Source organism: Poromitra crassiceps (assembly GCF_964638095.1).
Source record: "Poromitra crassiceps genome assembly, chromosome: 1".
Taxonomy (NCBI): domain Eukaryota; kingdom Metazoa; phylum Chordata; class Actinopteri; order Beryciformes; family Melamphaidae; genus Poromitra; species Poromitra crassiceps.
This window is the reverse complement of record NC_139623.1, coordinates 101,630,722-101,651,500: the sequence shown is the minus strand read 5'-3', so window position 1 is coordinate 101,651,500 and position 20,779 is coordinate 101,630,722. Positions and strand designations below refer to the sequence as shown.

Sequence of the window (20,779 nt, the reverse complement as noted above, 5' to 3'; positions counted from 1 at the left end):
AAACAGAAATGGGACCCAATGGAGCGAGCCTTGAGTGCTCACTCTAAAAAAAAAAAAACTGCGACAGTTCACACAACTTTAACACAACATGCATTTATACATCAAACTCTTGAGCTACTTCTGCTCTCACTAAGAATGACAAAATATAAGGGTTGTCACGTAGGCCTAGTAGGCCTATAGTTTTTGAGATATTAACGTTTGTTTGGCACAACTCATAGTTAACTGTCCCGGCTCCGGGTGTTTTGTGGTGATTTGTTGTTGTTGCGATGTCACGCTGATTCCTGGTATTCATTTTGAAAATATTTCTGCATACTGGGGTCCCTAAATTTGAAATTACATAAATTGACTGGAAAGCTGAGACTCTTGTGGATTCAAGGAGCTTAATCATGTTTGATGATGTTAGTGCCCACATTAGCATCATTAGAGGCAATTTTTCGAAACTTGACCTCATCTGTTCATCGTGGGGCTCCGCTCCGGACCGCGTAACACCTACATTATTTCTCATTGCTGTTGCCAGCCCCCACTGTCACTACACCTAGTGCACCCCCACTAAATCCAGATGCACCCCTAAGGCTGCTTTCTCACTGGGAATCCCTTCTGTTCCGCACCCCGGCCCCCGGCCCTCTCTCCCGCTGGTCAGTTTTCACATTACAGCATTTCTTCCGCACTCGGAAATGGAACAGAGTGCACTTGCATCATCAACTATGCCTGGAGTTTATCATCGCCCGTTTGTTGTCTATGTGGTTCGGAACGGTTGGCTTTCACACTCGCAAGTGTTCCATGCCCAGGCACGGCAAAGCGCTCCCCAGGCCACCTTTTCAAGTGGATCCTCAAGACCCATCTCTTCTCCTCTGCCTTCTCTGAAGTTTCCCCCTGCCTATCCCTGTGTATCCAGTGGCGTTGGAAGTACTTTTAGGTAGGGGGTGCTGCCACCGATTCAACATTGGGGGGGACGGCTGACGAAAATTTGGCCACTTTGTTGCCAGATTAGAGGAATATTAATATTAAGATTAGACTGTTGTGTCATTATTCAGTCACCTTTTCTCACTCACCTCCATGTCACCACTTGCTCCCACTGCTGTGTTGGAATCCTCATTCTCTCTCCCACCCTTTTTGGACTTTTAGCCATATTTAGAGGAATATTAAATTTTAAATTAACATTAGGATTATACTGTTGTGATGTCATTATTCAGTGTCTTCTCCTCTTCTCTGCAGCATTACTCAATTTACCCTCAGGACTCAGGGACAGTGATAGCCTACCTGCTATTCCTCCGATATATCCAGGGCCGGATTAATAGTACCATGGGCCCCCGGTGCTATTCATTTTCTAAGCTATTCATTTAGCCTTTTAAGGTAGTCATAAAGATTATATCTTCCAGACTGAAATGTTATAACAGAAGTGGAGTATTGGCCAGAATTACATGAACATTTGGACACTTATTCAGCGGGTATTTTGCATGTTGCGTTCAGGTGCACTGTAAAAAAAAAAAAAAAAATTTTTTTTTTTTTTTTTTTTTTTTTTTTTTTTACATCTCTTGCCACCAGGGGGTGCTGCAGCGCCCACCGCACCGTGCTTCCAACGCCGTTGTGTGTATCTGTGTCGTGTGTGTCCATTGTCTGTTGCACCTTCGTCGCCCCCGCCCTTTTAGTGTTTAGTGTGAGTCCTTGAAAAGCGCTATATAAATCCCATATTTATTATTATTATTATCCTGTCACGGTTCCCCGGCCCAGGCGCAGAATGGAACGGTACGCAACGTTCACACTCATCAAATGTTCCAACGCCCATTTCCGTCAGACTAGATTTTCCGCCATTTTGCATTTTGTCCAAAACAGTTTTTTTGCGATTTCTCCTTGAAATTTGCTCCAATCTTCACCAAACCAAAGCACACATCATGTGGGGACTGTCCTGCACAACACTGTTTCGTGGTTTTTGAAAAAAACGCACCGTTGCGATATAATCGACTTCCAAAGTTCTATGGGTGGGGCCTATTTCACAAAGATCGTCCGATGCTAACCAAACTTGGTACAGGTGTGGACGGATGTACTCTGAGCCTATAGGAGAAATATTGTGTTGAAGGTGGGGACTGGGACTTTTCCACTGGGAAACACCCATGTCCCAGGTGTCTGGAAGGCAGCATTAGTCCCCCTAATTGCATGGGCAGGGAGCTTGCAAGCCAGGCGGTGCATGGCGAGGACAGCAAGCACAATTACATTTTCGGTAGGAAATGTAAACATTCTAGTTATTATTATTATCCTGTCACGGTTCCCTGGCCCAGGCGCAGAACGGAACGGTACGCAATGTTCACTCTCATCAAATGTTCCAAAACTGGGGTCAATTTGGGGACAAATGTGCTTGGGAACGGTACCGGGGCGCCAGTGAGAAAGCACCCTAAGTAATTTTGTTCTGTAACCGGGTCTGGCTATGCTGCTAGTTGGACTGTCTGACCAGTGAGAGATAGTCTTCCTTGCAACCATGAGTAGAGACTGTTGACAGATGGAGAGGAGGAACCCAGGCTTCCATGAGAAGTCTCACATCAGGGTATATTAAAGGAAGGAACATCACACCCCCATTGCAGCAATGAGCCATGTTTAGTGTTGCTTAATGATTGAGGAAAACTGTACACTCCTCCCTCACCCCCATACATATCCAGTGCTTTGTAGCAATATAGCTCCACTGGGATCTGGACAGTCATAATTTCTTATATTATGGCTCCATACTCTTATTGCTTTGACTGTGAAATAAGACTGAGACAACGAGGCTTAGGTTAACAAACACAAGAGGTAGCTAGTAGGCTATAAAAGTGCATCACAAAATTAATTACTCAAGTGTCCGAAACATTAAAGAGATACTAAGCATTTTTTCCACTTTTTTCTGCTAAAAATCAATGTAGCTATATGGGAACTTCTTGTTGTTGACTAATCCAGGTCAAAATACTGACATTCAGTCCAAATCGATATCGAGAGATATATCGAGACCTACAATAGTGACTTTACTCAGTGATATTATTGTAGTATATATTATTATTATTGTTGTTGTTGTTGTTGTTGTCGTCATCATCATCTTGTAATATTCCTATATTTTTTCCTTTGAGACTTACATTAATTTTGCTATGATATATGCCAATTGTTATGAAGCATAATAAAGGAGTTATTATAGTATCGACTACTGTGTGAGTGTGCGTGCGTGTGTGTGTGGAGAGAGAGGGAGCGAGAGAGAATAGCGCGCGCGTAAAAGTACTCCATTTCCCAGATTGCACCGCGTCCCGTGATGTTTCCAACAGCTGACAGACGGTAAAAGCCTCTGCCAGAGCTGTCTGTGGGAGAGACGAGCCTCTCGTCGTTAGCCTACAGACACAACAGACATTATCGCACTTTTGGACCGCTGTGCAGCCTGGGTCACCATCGAGCATCTCGTTTTGACCAATTAATTTCCTCCGCATCACAGTTTTCCAGACTGGGAACTGGGGACATTTGTTGTTAACTTCCATAATAGGTCGCTGCGTCGCAGGACTGGTGCATAGCCTATATGTATTTTAGCACAACAGTTTGACTCCAGCCCTTCACGCCGTGCCCAATGCTGAGGAATGGATAGTGTGTCTGCTAAAGGTGGGAAGATGGTCGAGAGTGATGAGCAGCCGGAGAGGGATAGCGGCGGCGGCGGTGGTGCAGCGATGGCCGCGCTACATCAATGCGAACTCATCCAGAATATGATTGAAATCTCCATCTCCAGTTTACAAGGGCTCCGGACCAAATGCGCCGCGTCCAACGACCTCACACAGCAAGAAATACGCACTTTAGAGGTAACGAACCCTTTGAAATTATGTCTAGAGTCCCGTCCTGCCAGCAAAATGAGTCGCCAAATTGCGGAGTCATGAAGCCCGTTAACGCTATGTCCGCCTCAAATAGGCTGAATATTGGCTGCAAGCAAGCGAGGCGCTCGTCAGTGAGCTGAGCGTGTAGCTTCCAACGTACCGCAGGGACGTTGTAATGAGGTGAAGATCTCCCCAAAAAGGCTATTCAGGTGTCTAAGTTTCACCACGGACGGTGGGCTTCGTCGTTTCTCTAAAGGATGGTTAAATGTCGCTTGATCTGCTTATATTTTGTGACCTCTTTCTCTAGGTGGGAATATTTTGTCAGGCACCCCCCGGATAGTTGGCAGCACCGCGGTGTGCAGCTGAATTCAGCCTGGCCAAATGTCACATCTTCACTGCATTTCATTGTGTTGTATTCTGTTCCTACATACAGTAGCGTCCCTATTTGGTGTGTGTACAGGAGTCGAGAGGCCTACAAGACAAAATGCAAAACGAAATTGAGCATCTCGTGTGTTTCTTCATTTCCCAGCCATAATAACCATCAGCAAATAGGATAGATATCGACGTATGCGCTGCTTTTCTGCACCTGGAGGCAGATTCAGTTCAGTCGTGTTGGGATGACTTGACATTGGTTTGCGCAAGAGCCCGTGGCTTCCTACGGCCTATCCTACTACAGGAGGCAGGCAGGCAGTAAGCTAGAGAAGTCATGCCTGGCTGGTAGCATGCAGGCATAAGCCAAGGATGCACAAATTATGTTCTGTTTCAGTCTTTTCAGGCATCATTATTACCTGATTTTTGGAAAAACGTGTAGCCTATGTGTCTATAATGTGCATGTAATGCATGCATCCTAACAAAAAGAAAATCACCATAATATAATCCTAGGCCTATTACTTCCAGGACTTGCAGCGATAGCGTGTCTGTGGTGCTCAGTAGCCTCAGTCTATAGCCTTCTTGTGGTTTATGGTATTGTTCTCTCCTATGGTATCCCTATAATATTACTAGAATAATCATATTCTTTATTTCTACTAATTGGGTTTGTGGTGAAATGTATTATAGGCCAGTTTTTTTAGTCCAGTTCATTTAAACTCAGGCCTGCTAAGTCATGTTAATGCACAGCCACAAATTGTTTCTTCAATATTGGCAGCAATGAAGAAACATGTCATGGAAACATACATCTTCATATTATTAGTAACAAAGCCATAAGGCGACAGTGGGGCCTGCTCTTGCGAGGAGCGTGGTAGGAAGAGGGGGTAGTGCAGGGTTAGGGTGTAAAAGCACAATATACCTTCTCTGATCGTTTTGGTTAAGACATGGAGTTGTGAAAATAGAGGATAGGCCTACTATTCAGTGGTAATGCCTACAACTATTCACTTATAGCAGCTACTAGTCTGCATAATGCATTGATGTTGGTTGATCTTTGATATAGAGTCAAGATATTCTAAAGAAGTGATAGATGAAAACAGGTTTTCTCTGGCTCATGGTTTATTCAAGCTTTATACCCTTGTTAAAGGAATAGGCCTACTCACTCCTGATTGGCTGGAGGGTATCAATTATCCAATCTCTATTATTTTTGTGTAACTGAACACCTCGGCAACAACTGTGCTATTGCCCCTATAAATGAATGGACCAGAAAGATGGGAGCATTCCATTTCAGCCATACAGTGGTGCAATGGCTTAACAAAACAGGTTTTCAGGTTGCCTTCAAAACCTCCAACCATCCATCAAGTCAGGCTGGCCAAAACAGCACTCATTTAGCCCCGGTGTTACAATGTAACCACACATCTTGTCACTCTCAGATTGGGACATCTTTGTTGTTTGCCTCAGCAGGACCGTGACATGTATTCTTGCATGCTTAAAATTAATCAATTTGACAATAATTTGTAATGCGGAAGTGTGTGTGTGTGTGTGTGTGTGTGTGTGTGTGGGGGGGGGGGTCCTGGTTATATCTTAAAACATGGTAGAAATAGCAAAACAGTTTTGAGTTCATAGATGCAGCATTTTATTCACTTTGAGAATGTGAATATCTGCAATTTGGTTAACAGCGGTTCCCTAGCTGGTTGGCAAGCAGCAGGTGTGAGTTGGCAAGTTACTATGTAGGAACTGAATGTTAGCAGGCTCCGGTGAAGAGGCCACAATAACGTTCTATTCTTACAAGGGTGAACGGTTAGTCTAGACTTTTTTTATTTTTGGCATGTGGGCACAATTATATTTTGTTATCTGTCTGTTTCTCAGTATAAACTGAAATACCAACTAGACAATAAACCGGAGCTCAGCTTTATACGGTTTTATTGTTGTTCCTTTTATCACCAACTGTGCCTGTACAATGCCACTGTGTGCAGAAGCATATTTTAAAGCAAAATTATAATTAATCAAACACCAACCTTGACTAGCACACTCGTATTATTATTCACACACTCGTACGACCGTGATAAACACAAATGACATATTTTCCCTTTTTGGCAACATTCTTTTCACTCAATTTTCTCCTGCAAATGCAACTCAAATGTTGTCTCTCAGAACAAACCCACTCCACACAGAGTAGTGAGTAGACTGCTCCAGCCTGACAAAATGACAACAGCAAGGCCCCTAAACTTTGAGACGAGACCTGTTTGAATGGAGCATAAGTGTATACTTTTTCAACCTGGCAATTGCTTACCTGCTTGCCAAGTATCAAGTGTCAGTGGTTCTGTCTCTCCTAGCCTTCTTGAATAGTTTGAGGATTGTAAATGGTAAATTGCCTGCATTTGTATAGCACTTTTATCCAAAGCACTTTACAATGAGTACTCTACATTCACCCATTCACACAGACATTCATACACAGATGGCGGCAAGCTACCACGCAGGATGCTGGCACAGCCATCAGGAGCAATTGGGGTTCAGTGTCTTGCCCATGCACAGTTCGACATGCAGACTGGAGGAGTCGGGGATCAAACCACCGACCTCTTATCTAAAGCGATTAGTGGACGACCCGCCCTACCTCCTGAGCTACAGTCAGATTGTCATGTGAAGTTCATGGCCTGCCTGCCTCTACATGCTTTCCACTCCTTCTCTTCGTCCATCTCTGACGTGTAGAACAAGTAAGGTACGTTGTCTTTAAGGTGCGTTTTGCATCGGTGTCCTACAGTACCTGACAATGTACATGCCATGCTGGTCTCTCTGCAGCAATCTCTGTCCTGGGCTTAGTGTTGTAGTACTCCAGTCCAGGGCCTGAACAGTCTCTGTCCTGGGGTTAGTGTTGTAGTACTCCAGTCCAGGGCCTGAACCGTCTCTGTCCTGGGGTTAGTGTTGTACTACTCCAGTCCAGGGCCTGAACAGTCTCTGTGCTGGGGTGGGTTAGTGTTGTAGTACTCCAGTCCAGGGCCTGAACAGTCTCTGTCCTGGGGTTAGTGTTGTAGTACTCCAGTCCAGGGCCTGAACAGTCTCTGTCCTTAGGGTTAGTGTTGTAGTACTCCAGTCCAGGGCCTGAACAGTATCTGTGCTGGGGTGGGTTAGTGTTGTAGTACTCCAGTCCAGGGCCTGAACAGTCTCTGTCCTGGGCTTAGTGTTGTAGTACTCCAGTCCAGGGCCTGAACAGCCTCTGTCCTGGGGTTAGTGTTGTAGTACTCCAGTCCAGGGCCTGAACTCATTTTCACCACTTGGGACTCGACTTGGACTTGAGCACTGATGACTTGGACTGCATGCATTTAAACTCAGAAGTTTGGAGACTCAGACTCAGACTTGTTAATTGATAAAGACATTTTCTTTTTATCGGCCCTAATCATTTGGCATGATATTAATTATCTACTGTGACATTATTCAATTTCGTGCAAGGGCAGGCATGTGTGTTCCACCTACATTCACGCTCATGTTCAGTAACTTCGGACTCGGACGACTCAGATAATGGGGGAGTTGACTCAGACTTGGACTCAGACTCGAACACTGGGGACTCGACTCAGACTCGAGACATAGTGACTTGACTACAACCAGAGACTAGGGCTGCAACTAACGATTATTTTCATAATCGATGAATCTGTCGATTTTTTTCTCGATTAATCGATTAGTTGTTTGGTCTATAAAATGTCAGAAAATGGTAGCAAATGACGATCAGCGTTTCCCAAAGCCCAAGATGACACTCTCAAATGTCTTGTTTTGTCCACAACTCAAAGATAATATCAGTTTACTGTCATATAGGAGTAGAGAAACCAGAAAATATTTACATTTAAGAAGCTGGAATCAGAGAATTTAGACCTTTTCTCTTGACATTGTACTCAAAACGATTAATCGATTATCAAAATAGTTGTCAATTAATTTTCTGTCGATCGACTAATTGATTAATCGTTTCATCGTTGCAGCTCTACCAGAGACCTTTAATATTAGATAGAGACACCCCACTCCAGGCTCCGCCAATTGTAAGAAATGGTACTTCTGGTCGCCTAAATGGGCGTGGTTATCAGCTTGTGATTGGCTGTCTGTCAGTGGTATGAAACTTCCTAAGGGGGCGTGGCAGTGGCACAGATACAGGAAATGACTGGAAGTTGGGTTGTCTCTATCCGTATTAAAGGTCTCTGCTGAGTGCATGGGGTTAGTCTGGCAGCTCTGTGGCTGCCTGGTCCCTGTAAGTCAGTGTGAGGCGAGCAGTGGCTCAGGTTGCTTAAAGGTGGCTTTCCCTGCCTTGTGGTCTCAGTGAAGTTCAGCAGAACATCTCACTCAAATCTACTGCCGGCCTTTGCCATGGAAGTAATGAGAGGCTCAGATTGCTCACTGGCTTTTGTGTGTTACAGTGGAAACAGGAAAATACTCTTTTATTCTATATTCTCTTGATTAATTTCATCTCATTTGCAGAAGCATGTATTTTTGCCTCAACAGTACAACTGCTTATGGTCTGCACTGCAGTGAGTTCAGAATGCAACATCTTGGAGAGATCATATAACTCAAATTTTACTGATCTTAAATCGACTTCCAATTGATTATTAGAATATTTGTTAGGATTCTGATCAATTTTTCATCAGTAAATGGCTTCCCCCCACCTTATATTTCAGAGAACTCCCCATGCAGTTATACATTTATCAAGATTGACAACGCTATTTTGACTGTTCCAAAGTCTAGATCAGCAGTTCCCAACCTTTACCGACTCATGGCCCACTTGGAAATCTCAAAACTGTTCGCGGCCCACATCTGCCCGTCACCAGCATGGAGGCCAAATAACGCATTCTCAGAACACTTTTTACTTTTATTTTTTAGTATAATATTTTTTTCCAGATTTTTTATCCCATTTTTATCCCCTGTTAGTGCTAATTTTAATTTATTTATCCTGGTTGCTGCTCAACCCTCTGCCGATCTGGGGAGAGCCGAAACTGGCTCCATGCTTCCTCCGAGACATGGGCAGTAGCCAGCCGCTTCTTTTCACCTGACAGGGGAAGCTTCACCGGTAGGACATAGCACGTGGGAGGATCACACTATTCCAACGAGTTCCCCTCCCTCCGAACAGGCACCCCGAACGACCAGAGGAGGCACCACTTCAGCGACCAGGATATTGCATATTTTGGTGAGGGGTTCCTATATGAAGGAAACCCCCAGGGGGCACGGGGAGAACATGCAAACTCCACACAGAAAGGCCCTTTTGATGACCCCACCCGGGCGGTGGGCACTCGAGGACATGCGGACGGGCATGCACTCCTTCAGCGTTCACAGCGTCCCAGGTGGGAATCGAACCCAGGACCTTATAGCTGTGAGGCAACAGCGCTTACCACTGCGCCACCGTGCCCCCAGAACACTTTTTAATTTAACAATAAAAGGAGCTGTCCGTCAATACCACACAGAAATCAGAAACTAAAAGTGAGGGGCTGTCTGCAATAGGCCAATTAACGAATAATTGATAACAAATTAAATAACAATATCATTCAACAATGGAGAAATTGCAATACCAGGTCTAGATTCAAGGTAAAAGGTGACTGAACATTTTGCAATTAAGACCTCTTAACTTTTGAACAACCTGCCTGACAAAATATCATTAGCAAACTCTGTATCTTTTTTTAAAGACACAACTCATAACTTTTCATAAACTTGCATTTAACTTGCTTTTGGTATTGCTTATACTGTAGATATATTTGATTAAGTCTAGAATGATTTCTGAGCTTGAGCAGGCATTTATGAGCGAGCAGTTTCAGTCTTACTGTCTCTTATTCTTGTACTATTTCTGTTAGGGCCTAAATGGGTCCAGACAGTGCAAGGCATAGGTTTGGTTAAATTATGTATTTTGATTTAAATTTTAGTTTTAGATTAAATAATTTCTTTTTCATTTTACACTTTTAAGAAAAATGTCTGATACCTTTTTGTTACTGTTACTGTTTTCTTCTTCTTACTTTTCATCGATTGCATGATTCTTGATGGGCAAACCAACTACAGTATATTCTCCCCTTGAAACAAATTTCAATTCCATTAAAATAATGGAAAGCTTTACAAGTATTTATTTATTTATTTATTTATTTATTTATTTATTTATTTAATTCTCTTGCTGGGAAATGGATGTAAAGAAAAGTGTCCTTGAGCAAGACACAAATCCCTCCCAGCCCCAGGGCTGGTGCTCTGTAGCTGAGCTTGACCTCTGACCTCGCTGTAGATTTCCCATGAGGATCATTATATGTTTAATAATGGCTCACCAATGTATTCGACAAGCTCCAGTTATTTCACTTGTTTTATGTCAACCATTATCTCAAATCCATTATCATTTCTTTATGTCTAAGTTAGTACAAGGGATTTAAAGTGATCAACCGGTCACTTCAGCTCAGCTTTTGACAGTTTGAAGCTGCAATCCTGACCAGGTTGCAGCCAACACTCATACAGATAAATGTCCATCACTTGATACTAACATTAATGACATTATTAAGAAATGCTGCAAAAGAAGTAGGGCTGGGCAATAATATGGATAAAATCAAACATAACAATATTTTTGACCAAATACCTCAATATCGATATTGCAACAATATTGTAGGGATGACTATTGGTGCTTTCACCAAATATTTACACAATGAGACTTTTGATAAGTAATCATCATTAACACATTGAGTGCCAGCGACGCCATATGGCGTCATTAGAAATTTACCGTAGAGTGCCAGCGACGCCAAATGGCGTCAATAACTCGAAATTGTTTTTTTGACGGGGGGGTGTCCATCTCAGCTTCTTACATCGCCTCTTACAATATGAGAGCTATTGAATGTGTCTAACCTATTTTACAGAACCCTTAGGTGGCGACAGCGCTCTCCAGATGAGAGAACGTGGAGTAAAACACACAGAAGAAGTCGTTGGGGAAAAGGAAATCGCATCGCATCCGTCCGTATGCAGCTGCTTCATTGAAGCATAACGTTTAGCTGTGCCCCTGCAGCAGCCAATCTGCTATCACAATTGAGCACCTCCGTGTGCGCTGCAACAGCCCATTCGCATGATCAGCCGTGGATTTGTTATTATTCTCAACTGGAAGCATGGGAGCTGGTACACGCGGCTGTAAAAAAGCTGGATCTAGCGGACTTTTCAAGTGCTGAGCACACGCAGAGCAAACAGCAGAGCCGAGCAGAGCAGAGAGACACTCCTCCCACAACGGGGGGGGGGGAGGAGGAGGGGGGGAGGTGGGGCACGCAGAGCAGCACACAACACTGACCCAGACAGAACCAGACAGCAGGACAGGGTTGGCAAACGCAAGCCAGAATATCCGATGCCCACCAGCAGAAGCAAGAAGCTGTAACCAGCAGCGCACGCAGTGGCCAGCGCTGCTGGTTGCAACTAAAAATATTATTCTTCCAAACAAAATTCCCTGGCCTTCACTGTTTTATTGAAGGAAATTATTTTTGAGGTGTGACTACATCAGAAAATTAGCTTCAGAGTCAGTGATGTGCTTGAAATGTTTAATTTCACAAAAGGCTCATTATCTCAGCTCGTAGAAAAAAAGGTCTGTTTTTCGTTCAATCAAGCTATCTTCTCCGGCTCATAACTAAAGAACGGAAAATGGGATCAATAAACTTTTTTTTGCAGGTGATAGAAGAGAGTCTCATCGTTATTTGTGCGTGTTCAGTGTTTACATAGTGTAGAAAAGGGCCCATAACGGCCCACCGTCAAGCCTATTCTTGGGACAGTCGATGCCCACCAGCCGGCGCGCCACGACGTAATGACGATGACATCATCAACAATGACACCGATGATGTCATAGCATAGAGCTCACCTGTGAGGTCATCGGCAATGTCAGACATAACATCGATGATGTCATAACTCCCTAGAACGTTGTGACATCACCAATGCCGTGATGTCATACACCGAAACGCGAGCATATAAGCCACAACTGGGATATTAACTTTAAGGCGACTCACATTCCAGCTTGACTAACCTCATCCAAGAGATTCCAGCTTGATTCACCACATCCGAGAGATCTGCTTGATTCTTCCGAGATTCCCCTTTCCTTCACGATGTCAACCGTTAGCACAACTAAATCCGGACCCGAACTGAATCCTGGCCATCTTCCAACCGGCCAGGCCCTGGCGCCTGATTGCCTTACACCCAGTCATCCCAGTGGTATTTCAACCGCGTCCCAGGACCGACATGTCGGTCCCTATCTCCATCTCCGTGATTCTGACCGATCAGAGCGCGTGAGCCCTCATCCACGATCCAGCACACTTCACGAGGCAAGCCCAAACGCTTCGCCTCCAGCAAGCCAACAAGCTTCGCTACAATTTGGTCCTTCGAGCTGGATCAGAGGACTTGCGACGCTCAGAGATGGAGCAGGAGTCAGGTGAGCTCGCCCTGGTCACGACATCTCGTCGACCAGAGGAGCAACCCTTCCCCCACCAGATCGATACTGGATACAGCCAAGTATCCAGCGTTCGGAGTAGTACTAAAGGGCGAGACCCCCTACACTCCGACCAGAAGATCCACCAGGGGCAGGAACTCATCCGCAGCCACCACCGACTCCCCGCTCAGGCAGCCCAGACAAGGGCCGAGTTCGAACATAAGATCGCGCGCAAAAGGGAGACCAACCGGGACATCACTGAATACTTCAAGGAGATGATCGTGGCGACTGAGAACCTTCGCCGCCAACACGCGGAGGAGGAGGAAACCCATGAGCAGTACGACCGGCTGACAAAGCTAGCCAGAGAGGCCCAGCGGGCCCGTAAACAGGTCCAAGAAGAGGCTCAACGGGTCCAAGCAGGGGCATCTTGTCAACGGGTCAAAGCAGAGGTCCAAGCAAAGGCCCAACAGGCCGAAGAGGAAGCCCAGCAGACCCAGGCACAGGCCCTCCAAGGTAAAGAGCGGTTCACCCGCCGCCTGGAGAGAAGCCGACACCTGCGGGAAGCTGAGCTGGCCCACCTCGAGGCCCGGGTTCGTGCCTGGCTGCAAGTCGAGCAGGAGCACGTAGCGGCCCGGCCTCGCGCCCGTCCACTTGCCGGGGACCCGGCAGTTCCACCTGTGCCTCTCGCCCCCCAAGACCAGAGACAGGCGTGCGTACCGGCCTCAGGGCTAGCAACCCGGAGGGCGCCACCCACTTCACCTGTGCCTCTCACCTCACCCCAGGGTCAGGTCAGCACGGCGGCTCCAGAGCCAGCGCCCCAGGCTAGGGAACCCCCGGTTCCACTGCCCAGACAAAGGCAATGGCCATTACAGATGCCACCAACACCCGCACCCAGGACACGTCCGCCGGCAAAGGTTGCCGACCCTGAGCATACCATAGAGTGCAACGGGGCGGCCAAGCCCGCCACTGAGATGCACCAGACTCAGGTAGGCACGGCGAACGTTGGGACCAACAGCACAGGGCACAGTCAGCCGGACGGCATCAACCACCCCAGGATAGCCGAGGTCGAGAGCTGGGACCCCCCCAGAGGACAGGACCAGCCATCTCAACTGCCTATTCCCAGAATTCACCTCCTGGCCCTGCCCGGGCTCACGGAGACGACTCCAGCCAAGACCCCCAGGGAGGCCAAGAAGTCAGGGCAAGTGGAGCAAGTGGACATGCCTTGGCGGACGGCGAGGCAGGAGCCCCAGATGCTTCACGGGGCGGCCGTCTCCCTCATCATCTCGCCGGCAATTTGCCCAGAGCAGACCTGTTGCACCAAGAGAGCCCTTGCGGAACCGAACCTTGGTCTAGGCGAGCAGCCCTGCCCCATCACCGCCCTGCAGCAGGAATCCCGCCCGAGGAGTTTGCCCCTCCATCAGTTCGGGAGGATCCATCTTGTCCTGCTCGTGCACCACCGATGGAGATGGGAGCCAGGCTGGGATGGGCCAGTTCTACCTGAGACGCTGCTGCAGGCCTGGGAAGAGTGGGAGGACGACCCACCGCAATCACAGGTAGCTGTTGTGGTCGACACTGCGTGGGGAAGGCCTCTTCCCGCACTCACCACCAGCAGGCGGGGTTGCGGATCCCCCTTCCCTCTTCTCAACCCAGACAGCTGGCCAAAGACACCCCGACTCCACACGACTGCGGATAAGAGCGAGGAGTTGAAGCCGAGTTACGGTGGCCTCAGGTCGGCTCCCCCCAAGCCGGAGGAGTGTACGACCTTCGGTGCCCTCAGTGAGGATGCCACACCGGCGCTCCACGGGGCAGCCAACGAGACACTAGGGGCAGAGGCCTCCCTCCAACGAGGGCAGACAAACTGCTCCCGCACCGACCCTACGCCACTGAGTCTCATCGACTGGAAACGCAAGCCACCAGAACCAGAGGCTCCTCACTACCGCAGTAGCTGGGTAGGATGGGTAGGATGGATAGACCCCTGGCTCCTGAGCGGCTCCCGCGCCGACCTCACGCCGCTGAGTTTCGTCAACTGGAAGCTCCAGCCCACAGAGGCCATTACAGCTCGCTACTGCAGTAGGATCCCACACACATCCTGGCCAACGAGGACAGTCACCAAATCTTGGCTCTTGTGATGTACGGGACTGGACAACGGCGTGCGGCCGGTGGCCAGGCGGACCACAGCCCCCCTCACTCCCAGAATAATCAACCAAGCCCTGCCTATACCAGGTGGGACTAGAGGGCCATTCCGGCCATTTCTGGAAGAATACAGATTCCCCACAGGAATCTGGGAGCGGCTGTAGAAAAGGGCCCATAACGGCCCACCGTCAAGCCTATTCTTGGGACAGTCGATGCCCACCAGCCGGCGCGCCACGACGTAATGACGATGACATCATCAACAATGACACCGATGATGTCATAGCATAGAGCTCACCTGTGAGGTCATCGGCAATGTCAGACATAACATCGATGATGTCATAACTCCCTAGAACGTTGTGACATCACCAATGCCGTGATGTCATACACCGAAACGCGAGCATATAAGCCACAACTGGGATATTAACTTTAAGGCGACTCACATTCCAGCTTGACTAACCTCATCCAAGAGATTCCAGCTTGATTCACCACATCCGAGAGATCTGCTTGATTCTTCCGAGATTCCCCTTTCCTTCACGATGTCAACCGTTAGCACAACTAAATCCGGACCCGAACTGAATCCTGGCCATCTTCCAACCGGCCAGGCCCTGGCGCCTGATTGCCTTACACCCAGTCATCCCAGTGGTATTTCAACCGCGTCCCAGGACCGACATGTCGGTCCCTATCTCCATCTCCGTGATTCTGACCGATCAGAGCGCGTGAGCCCTCATCCACCATCCAGCACACTTCACGAGGCAAGCCCAAACGCTTCGCCTCCAGCAAGCCAACAAGCTTCGCTACACATAGTAATTATTAAAGAAATTATATGACTGTTTTAAAATGCATTGCGGCCTATGTGGCACAGCAAGCAACCTTTTGCCCAAGGGCCGTGGCACTCAAAGTGTTAATGTGGCTATAATGACTAGTGGGTAAAGACAAATAATAGAATGGCTAGAACACTCACTGAAGCACTGGTAAGTTCAGAAGATGACACCACTTTACTGTAATTCAGCCTTTAAAACCAGGAAAAGAACACACTTATGCCATATCACGATATTACAATATCCAAAATATAAGATGATATCTTGTCTCATTTCACGATATCGATATATTATTGATATATTTGTCCAGCCCTAAAAACAGGTCTAGAAGTCATTCCCAGTATTTCAATGCACAAAAACATCAAGAATCAATCTTTTCTTCTGCTTTTTGTAGTGGGGCTTGCAGGCTAAGGAATGCGCGGTCCTGACCAGCGTTCATGCTTCCTCTGTCTTTACTGGCATACCATTTTGAAACCACTGTTCACCATAAGTTAGCACTTTCACTTCTCCTTGAGGTTCCACTTGTCCACTGTCTTAACCACATGCTCCCTTATTTCAAACCAGCAGATTGAGCAGTTCATCTTGGATTCACCATGAATCTGGGGATCTTGGTACCGTCATGGTTCCACATTTCAGCCAAAACACATCTCTGTAGCTCAATGTTGTTCTGCTGTGGCTTGATCAAGTTTTTCTTCTGAATTCTCTCCCATTTTCTCCCCAATTGTACTTGGCCAATTCCAGGGTGTCATGGGGGGGGGGCGGACTGACTACCTAGGGCCCTCGAAAATGTCAAAAGATGCATGAGAGACATGGATTAAGAGAGGAAGGGGGCCCACACTGCTTATGTATAGGGCCCAGAATTTTGTGTTACCTCCGATACATGTGCAGCAACACCTAACAGCGAGGGGTTTCACCGGCAGGACGTAGCACATGGGAGGATCACGCTATTCCCCCCAGTTCCCCTCCCCCCAAACAGGCACCCCGACTGACCAGAGGAGGCACTAGCACTGTTGGCATCGGCATGAGAGTTGTACAGGAGTTGAATATTGTATTGGGGATTGGCGGAAAACTGCTAACACAGAAAGCCCAAACACCTGCCATGGCCACAGCATTGTGTCAAACACATCCTGCAACTCCCACAGCAGTTCACAGGTGATGCCACGATGCAGCAGAAGAGCCCAACCACTTTCATTCATGTGATGAATTTGAGTGAATTGTGTGTGAGGTCAAAGTACTTGTCACACTTGTGGCGCAAAGGGGCATCGCTCCCATATTGCACTTGAGTACAATCAAGAGAGGCTTGAACTCACTTTATACTCTCATTGAGAGAGCTTTATTATTCACTCCAACCAGTGAGAACATCATGATACTGGCCTCTCAAATGGAGTGCTGCTAACTGCTGCTTCACTTTTACCATGTTAATCCCATTCTGTCTCTCTCTCTCTCTCTCTCTGTGTGTGTCTCCTCTCTCTCTCTCTCTCTCTCTCTCTCTCTGTCTGTCTCTCTCTCTCTCTGTGTGTGTGTCTCCTCTCTCTCTCTCTCTCTGTCTCTCTCTGTCTGTCTCTCTCTCTCTGTGTGTGTGTGTGTGTCTCCTCTCTCTCTCTCGCTCTGTCTCTCTCTCTCTCTCTGTGTCTCTCTCTGCCTCTGTCTGTCTGTCTGTCTGTCTGTCTGTCTCTCTCTGTGTCTGTCTCTCTCCCTCTGTCTGTGTCTCTCTCTGCCTCTCTCTCTCTCTCTCTCTCTCTCTCTCTCTCTCTCTTTGCCTCTGTCTGTCTGTCTCTCTCTGTGTCTGTCTCTCTCCTTCTGTCTGTGTCTCTCTCTGCCTCTGTCTGTCTCTCTCCTTCTGTCTGTGTCTCTCTCTCCCGCTGTCTGTCTCTCTCTGTGTCTGTCTGTCTCTCTCCTTCTGTCTGTGTCTCTCTCTCCCTCTGTCTGTCTGTTTCTTTCTTTTTCTCTCCCTCAGTTTCACTTTAGCATGTCTCATTTTAAACCAAGGCCAAATCATGTAAGTCCATGTGATCCATACACTGAATTAACCTTACATGTATTACAGTAACCTGAAGACACCTTGAAACGAATAGTGTATGTCCTGTGGCTGAGCTCAAATATAATAAGTGAATCATGTCAGACAGTAGATAGTCATTCCTAGTTGTGAGTATTTAAGGGTCAGCATTGCAATTCACCTGTTGAGAGAGTCATTGCTCCACATAATGATCAGCCAATAGGAAAGCATTGGTCTGTTTTGTCTTCTCATGGTTTTGGAGAGAGTTTGCTGGGCACTCATGGTGTGTGTGAGCTGTTGTGGCTGCATCTATATTTAGACCTCTTTCTTCCTACGCATTTTCAGGCTTGGTTGTTAAATAAGAAAATCGAATGACGCGCAAAAGCGCCTGTGCAAGAGGGGGGAGCAGAGAGGGAAGGGGAGGAGACAATCAAAGTCAATCAACTGGGCTGCCTCTTATGACATGGCAACCGCTGTGTCTGTGTCTGTCTGTATCTGTGTCTGTGTCTGTATCTGTGTCTGTGTCTGTGTGTATCTGTGTCCGTGTGTATCTGTGTCTGTGTCTGTCTGTATCTGTGTCCGTGTGTGTCTGCAGCCATGTCTGTCTCTGTGTCTGTCTGTCTCTGTGTCTGTGTCTGTCTGTATCTGTGTCCGTGTGTGTCTGCAGCCATGTCTGTCTCTGTGTCTGTCTCTGTGTCTGTCTCTGTGTCTGTCTGTGTCTGTCTCTGTGTCTGTGTCTGTGTCTGTCTGTGTCCGTGTGTGTCTGCAGCCATGTCTGTATCTGTGTCTGTCTGTGTCTGTGTCTGTGTCTGTCTGTGTCTGTGTCCGTGTGTGTCTGCAGCCATGTCTGTCTCTGTGTCTGTCTGTGTCTGTGTCTGTGTCCGTGTGTGTCTGCAGCCATGTCTGTCTCTGTGTCTGTCGGAGGCCTAGGAGAAGACAATGGAGCGTGTGGCTCACATGAGGCTATGGAAGAAAAGAAACACAACTCTAGTGATTGTAGCAACACACGATACTGTCTCAGTTTCTTTCTTTTTTTCTGTAGGCAGTGTAGCCAATAAGAATGGACTGCATGATGTGGCAATCAGGGTGGTTTAACACAGCGCGCGGCGCGGCGCGGCCAGCCTTTGAGCTATTCTTAAACTGACTGAGGATGAGTTGCATTACATCCTGTAATTTTGAGGTCTGCTGTATTTCTATTTTGGGAAGAGGGGATTTGTGTGTGGGAGCTCCAAATCGCAAGGCATTTGGCATGGTGTCTCCTGTACTGCATGTTTGAGCTCCCCTTCACTCGATTAAGAAGGTAATAGTTATATACATACAGCATATAGACAGCCGAAGTCACGCCCTCTTCCGGGTTCGGCGTGGGACCTAAGGGATTTCATTCCACATTCGTTTTAGTAATAGTTTTGAAAAATCCTTGGTTCAAGTGAAATGTTGTATGGGCTCTCCTGATTCTGAATAGGCTATAGCTGAATCGCTTGGTTTGACCAAGTACAACTTTATATAAGGATGTTACGAAACATCTATGGAAAAATGAATGGGGAATAAAATCCCTATCAGCTTGGAAAAATGATTCCCCCCATTATCAACATATTGTAATTACTGTTCAACATTATGAGCAGCGTCATGTAAAATGTAGTATTTTTTCAATCTGTTTTGCCTCTTGTTTACTGTGCTGGGGAGGGCTGTCACGTTGGCCACATCCCCATGTTCCTCTGCCATGTCAACATGTAAGCCTAAACACTCAACGGTCATCCAATGGTGTGTGTGTGTGTGTGTGTGCGCGCGCCTGTGTGTATACGTGTGTGTGTGTGTGTGTGTGTGTGTGTGTATACGTGTGTGTGTGTGTGTGTGTGTGTGTGTGTGTGTGTGTGTGTGTGTGTGTGTGTGTGTGTGCGCACGCCTGTGTGTATACGTGTGTGTGTGTGTGTGTTGGGGAGCTGGTTGTTGGGGAGCTTGGGCAGAACCTTGCACAGCGTAAGGACAGAGGATTGGTGACCAGACTGTCACCCCCCCCCCCCCATCCCCCCGCAAAGCCAGGCTTAGCCCCTCCCCTGCCCAAGGAGTCAGGCAGCTCTGATGGTAATAATGATGGAGGAGGGGTCAGCAGGCTATTGTCTGGGACAGTCAGCTTGCCTGCCACACAAAGCCCAAAGCCCCCCCCCCCCCCCCCCAAAAAAAAAGGCCATGTGACCTGGCCACTGCGTCACCAGACCTGTTTTTTTCCCTTCTTCTCTTTTTCCCCCAGCATTGCCAAACTCATGCATCAAGCACAAAACATGTGAGGCTTTCACACCGTTGTTTTATTGCTTGATGCTGCTCCAAATGTGTGCCTGACAACTGTCACATCTCATATTGACTGTGACACTGACTGAACCCTCTGCATCTGAACACAGAGGAGGTCACAGGTTACAACCTAATCATATACAGTAACTGCTCATGTGGCCCTTTGTGGCTGACAGTGATGAACATATTATGAATATGTACAGAACGATGTATGTTTCTCAGATTGATTGAGATTGATATTTCTAAGAATTACACAGTGTTCTACAATCAAATAAAGCATCTACTGGCGATATATTGTAATTATGAAGATTTTGATATATATACGCTTCACCTGCATTTATAACCTATTTATTTTTATTTTACGCCCAAAAACCTCAGGCATATTTTGGGTTTGGCTGATCTAAATCCTGCCTGTCCTGTGTCACCCAGGGCCACTAATGCTTATGTGTTTGAGAAGGAGGGGCATGTAGCCAATACTACAATAGGAATAGAAACAATTTTGTATCCTTATTCACCAAGTCTGTTCAAGCCCTAGTTCAAGCCTGACAACAAGGAACCTATTCATTTTTACTCTGAGGAAAATTGAACTGACCTTACGGTGCAAATATCATTTTCCGGGATAGAACATTCCTTGCCTGGCTCTCAGATAGGCCATGCTATCCTTGGCAGGTGCACCAAAGTGGCTGTGTCAGCAGCAGCCTTGAGCAGTGGGATGTGCTCCCCCATGCAGTCTGCTGTGTCAGGCTGCCTGGGGCTGCTCTCCTCTCTGCTGGCTGACACACTCACTGGCTGTCACTCACCTCCTCGCAGCATTCGCTTCGTTGCCATGGCGTTGTTTAGCTCCGCTGACAGGTGGGCTCTGACGCCATCACCCCCCCCCCCCTCCTCCCACCTCTCCAGGCCACACGTCACGAGCTACGTAACGTTTCTCCTCTCTGAGTCTGCAGCAAAAAGAATATGCAAGAAGCCGGTTATTAGACTA

General features: G+C 47.1%; 1 protein-coding gene across 6 annotated transcripts in view; it reads left to right on the top strand.

The window, feature by feature from the left end:
- Positions 1-3,575: 3,575 nt before the first annotated feature.
- The window catches only part of ksr1a (kinase suppressor of ras 1a), a gene marked incomplete at both ends in the record, with an annotated part of 66,482 nt that continues 49,278 nt past the window's right edge, over positions 3,576-20,779 (top strand). For 5 of the 6 annotated variants that reach the window (XM_083649515.1, XM_083649519.1, XM_083649518.1 and 2 more), the window contains one exon: positions 3,585-3,800. In XM_083649515.1, the coding sequence (XP_083505641.1) occupies positions 3,585-3,800 (216 nt within the window). Of the gene's footprint in view, positions 3,801-20,779 lie in introns of all 6 variants that reach the window. The other variant, XM_083649520.1, reaches the window with a different exon arrangement.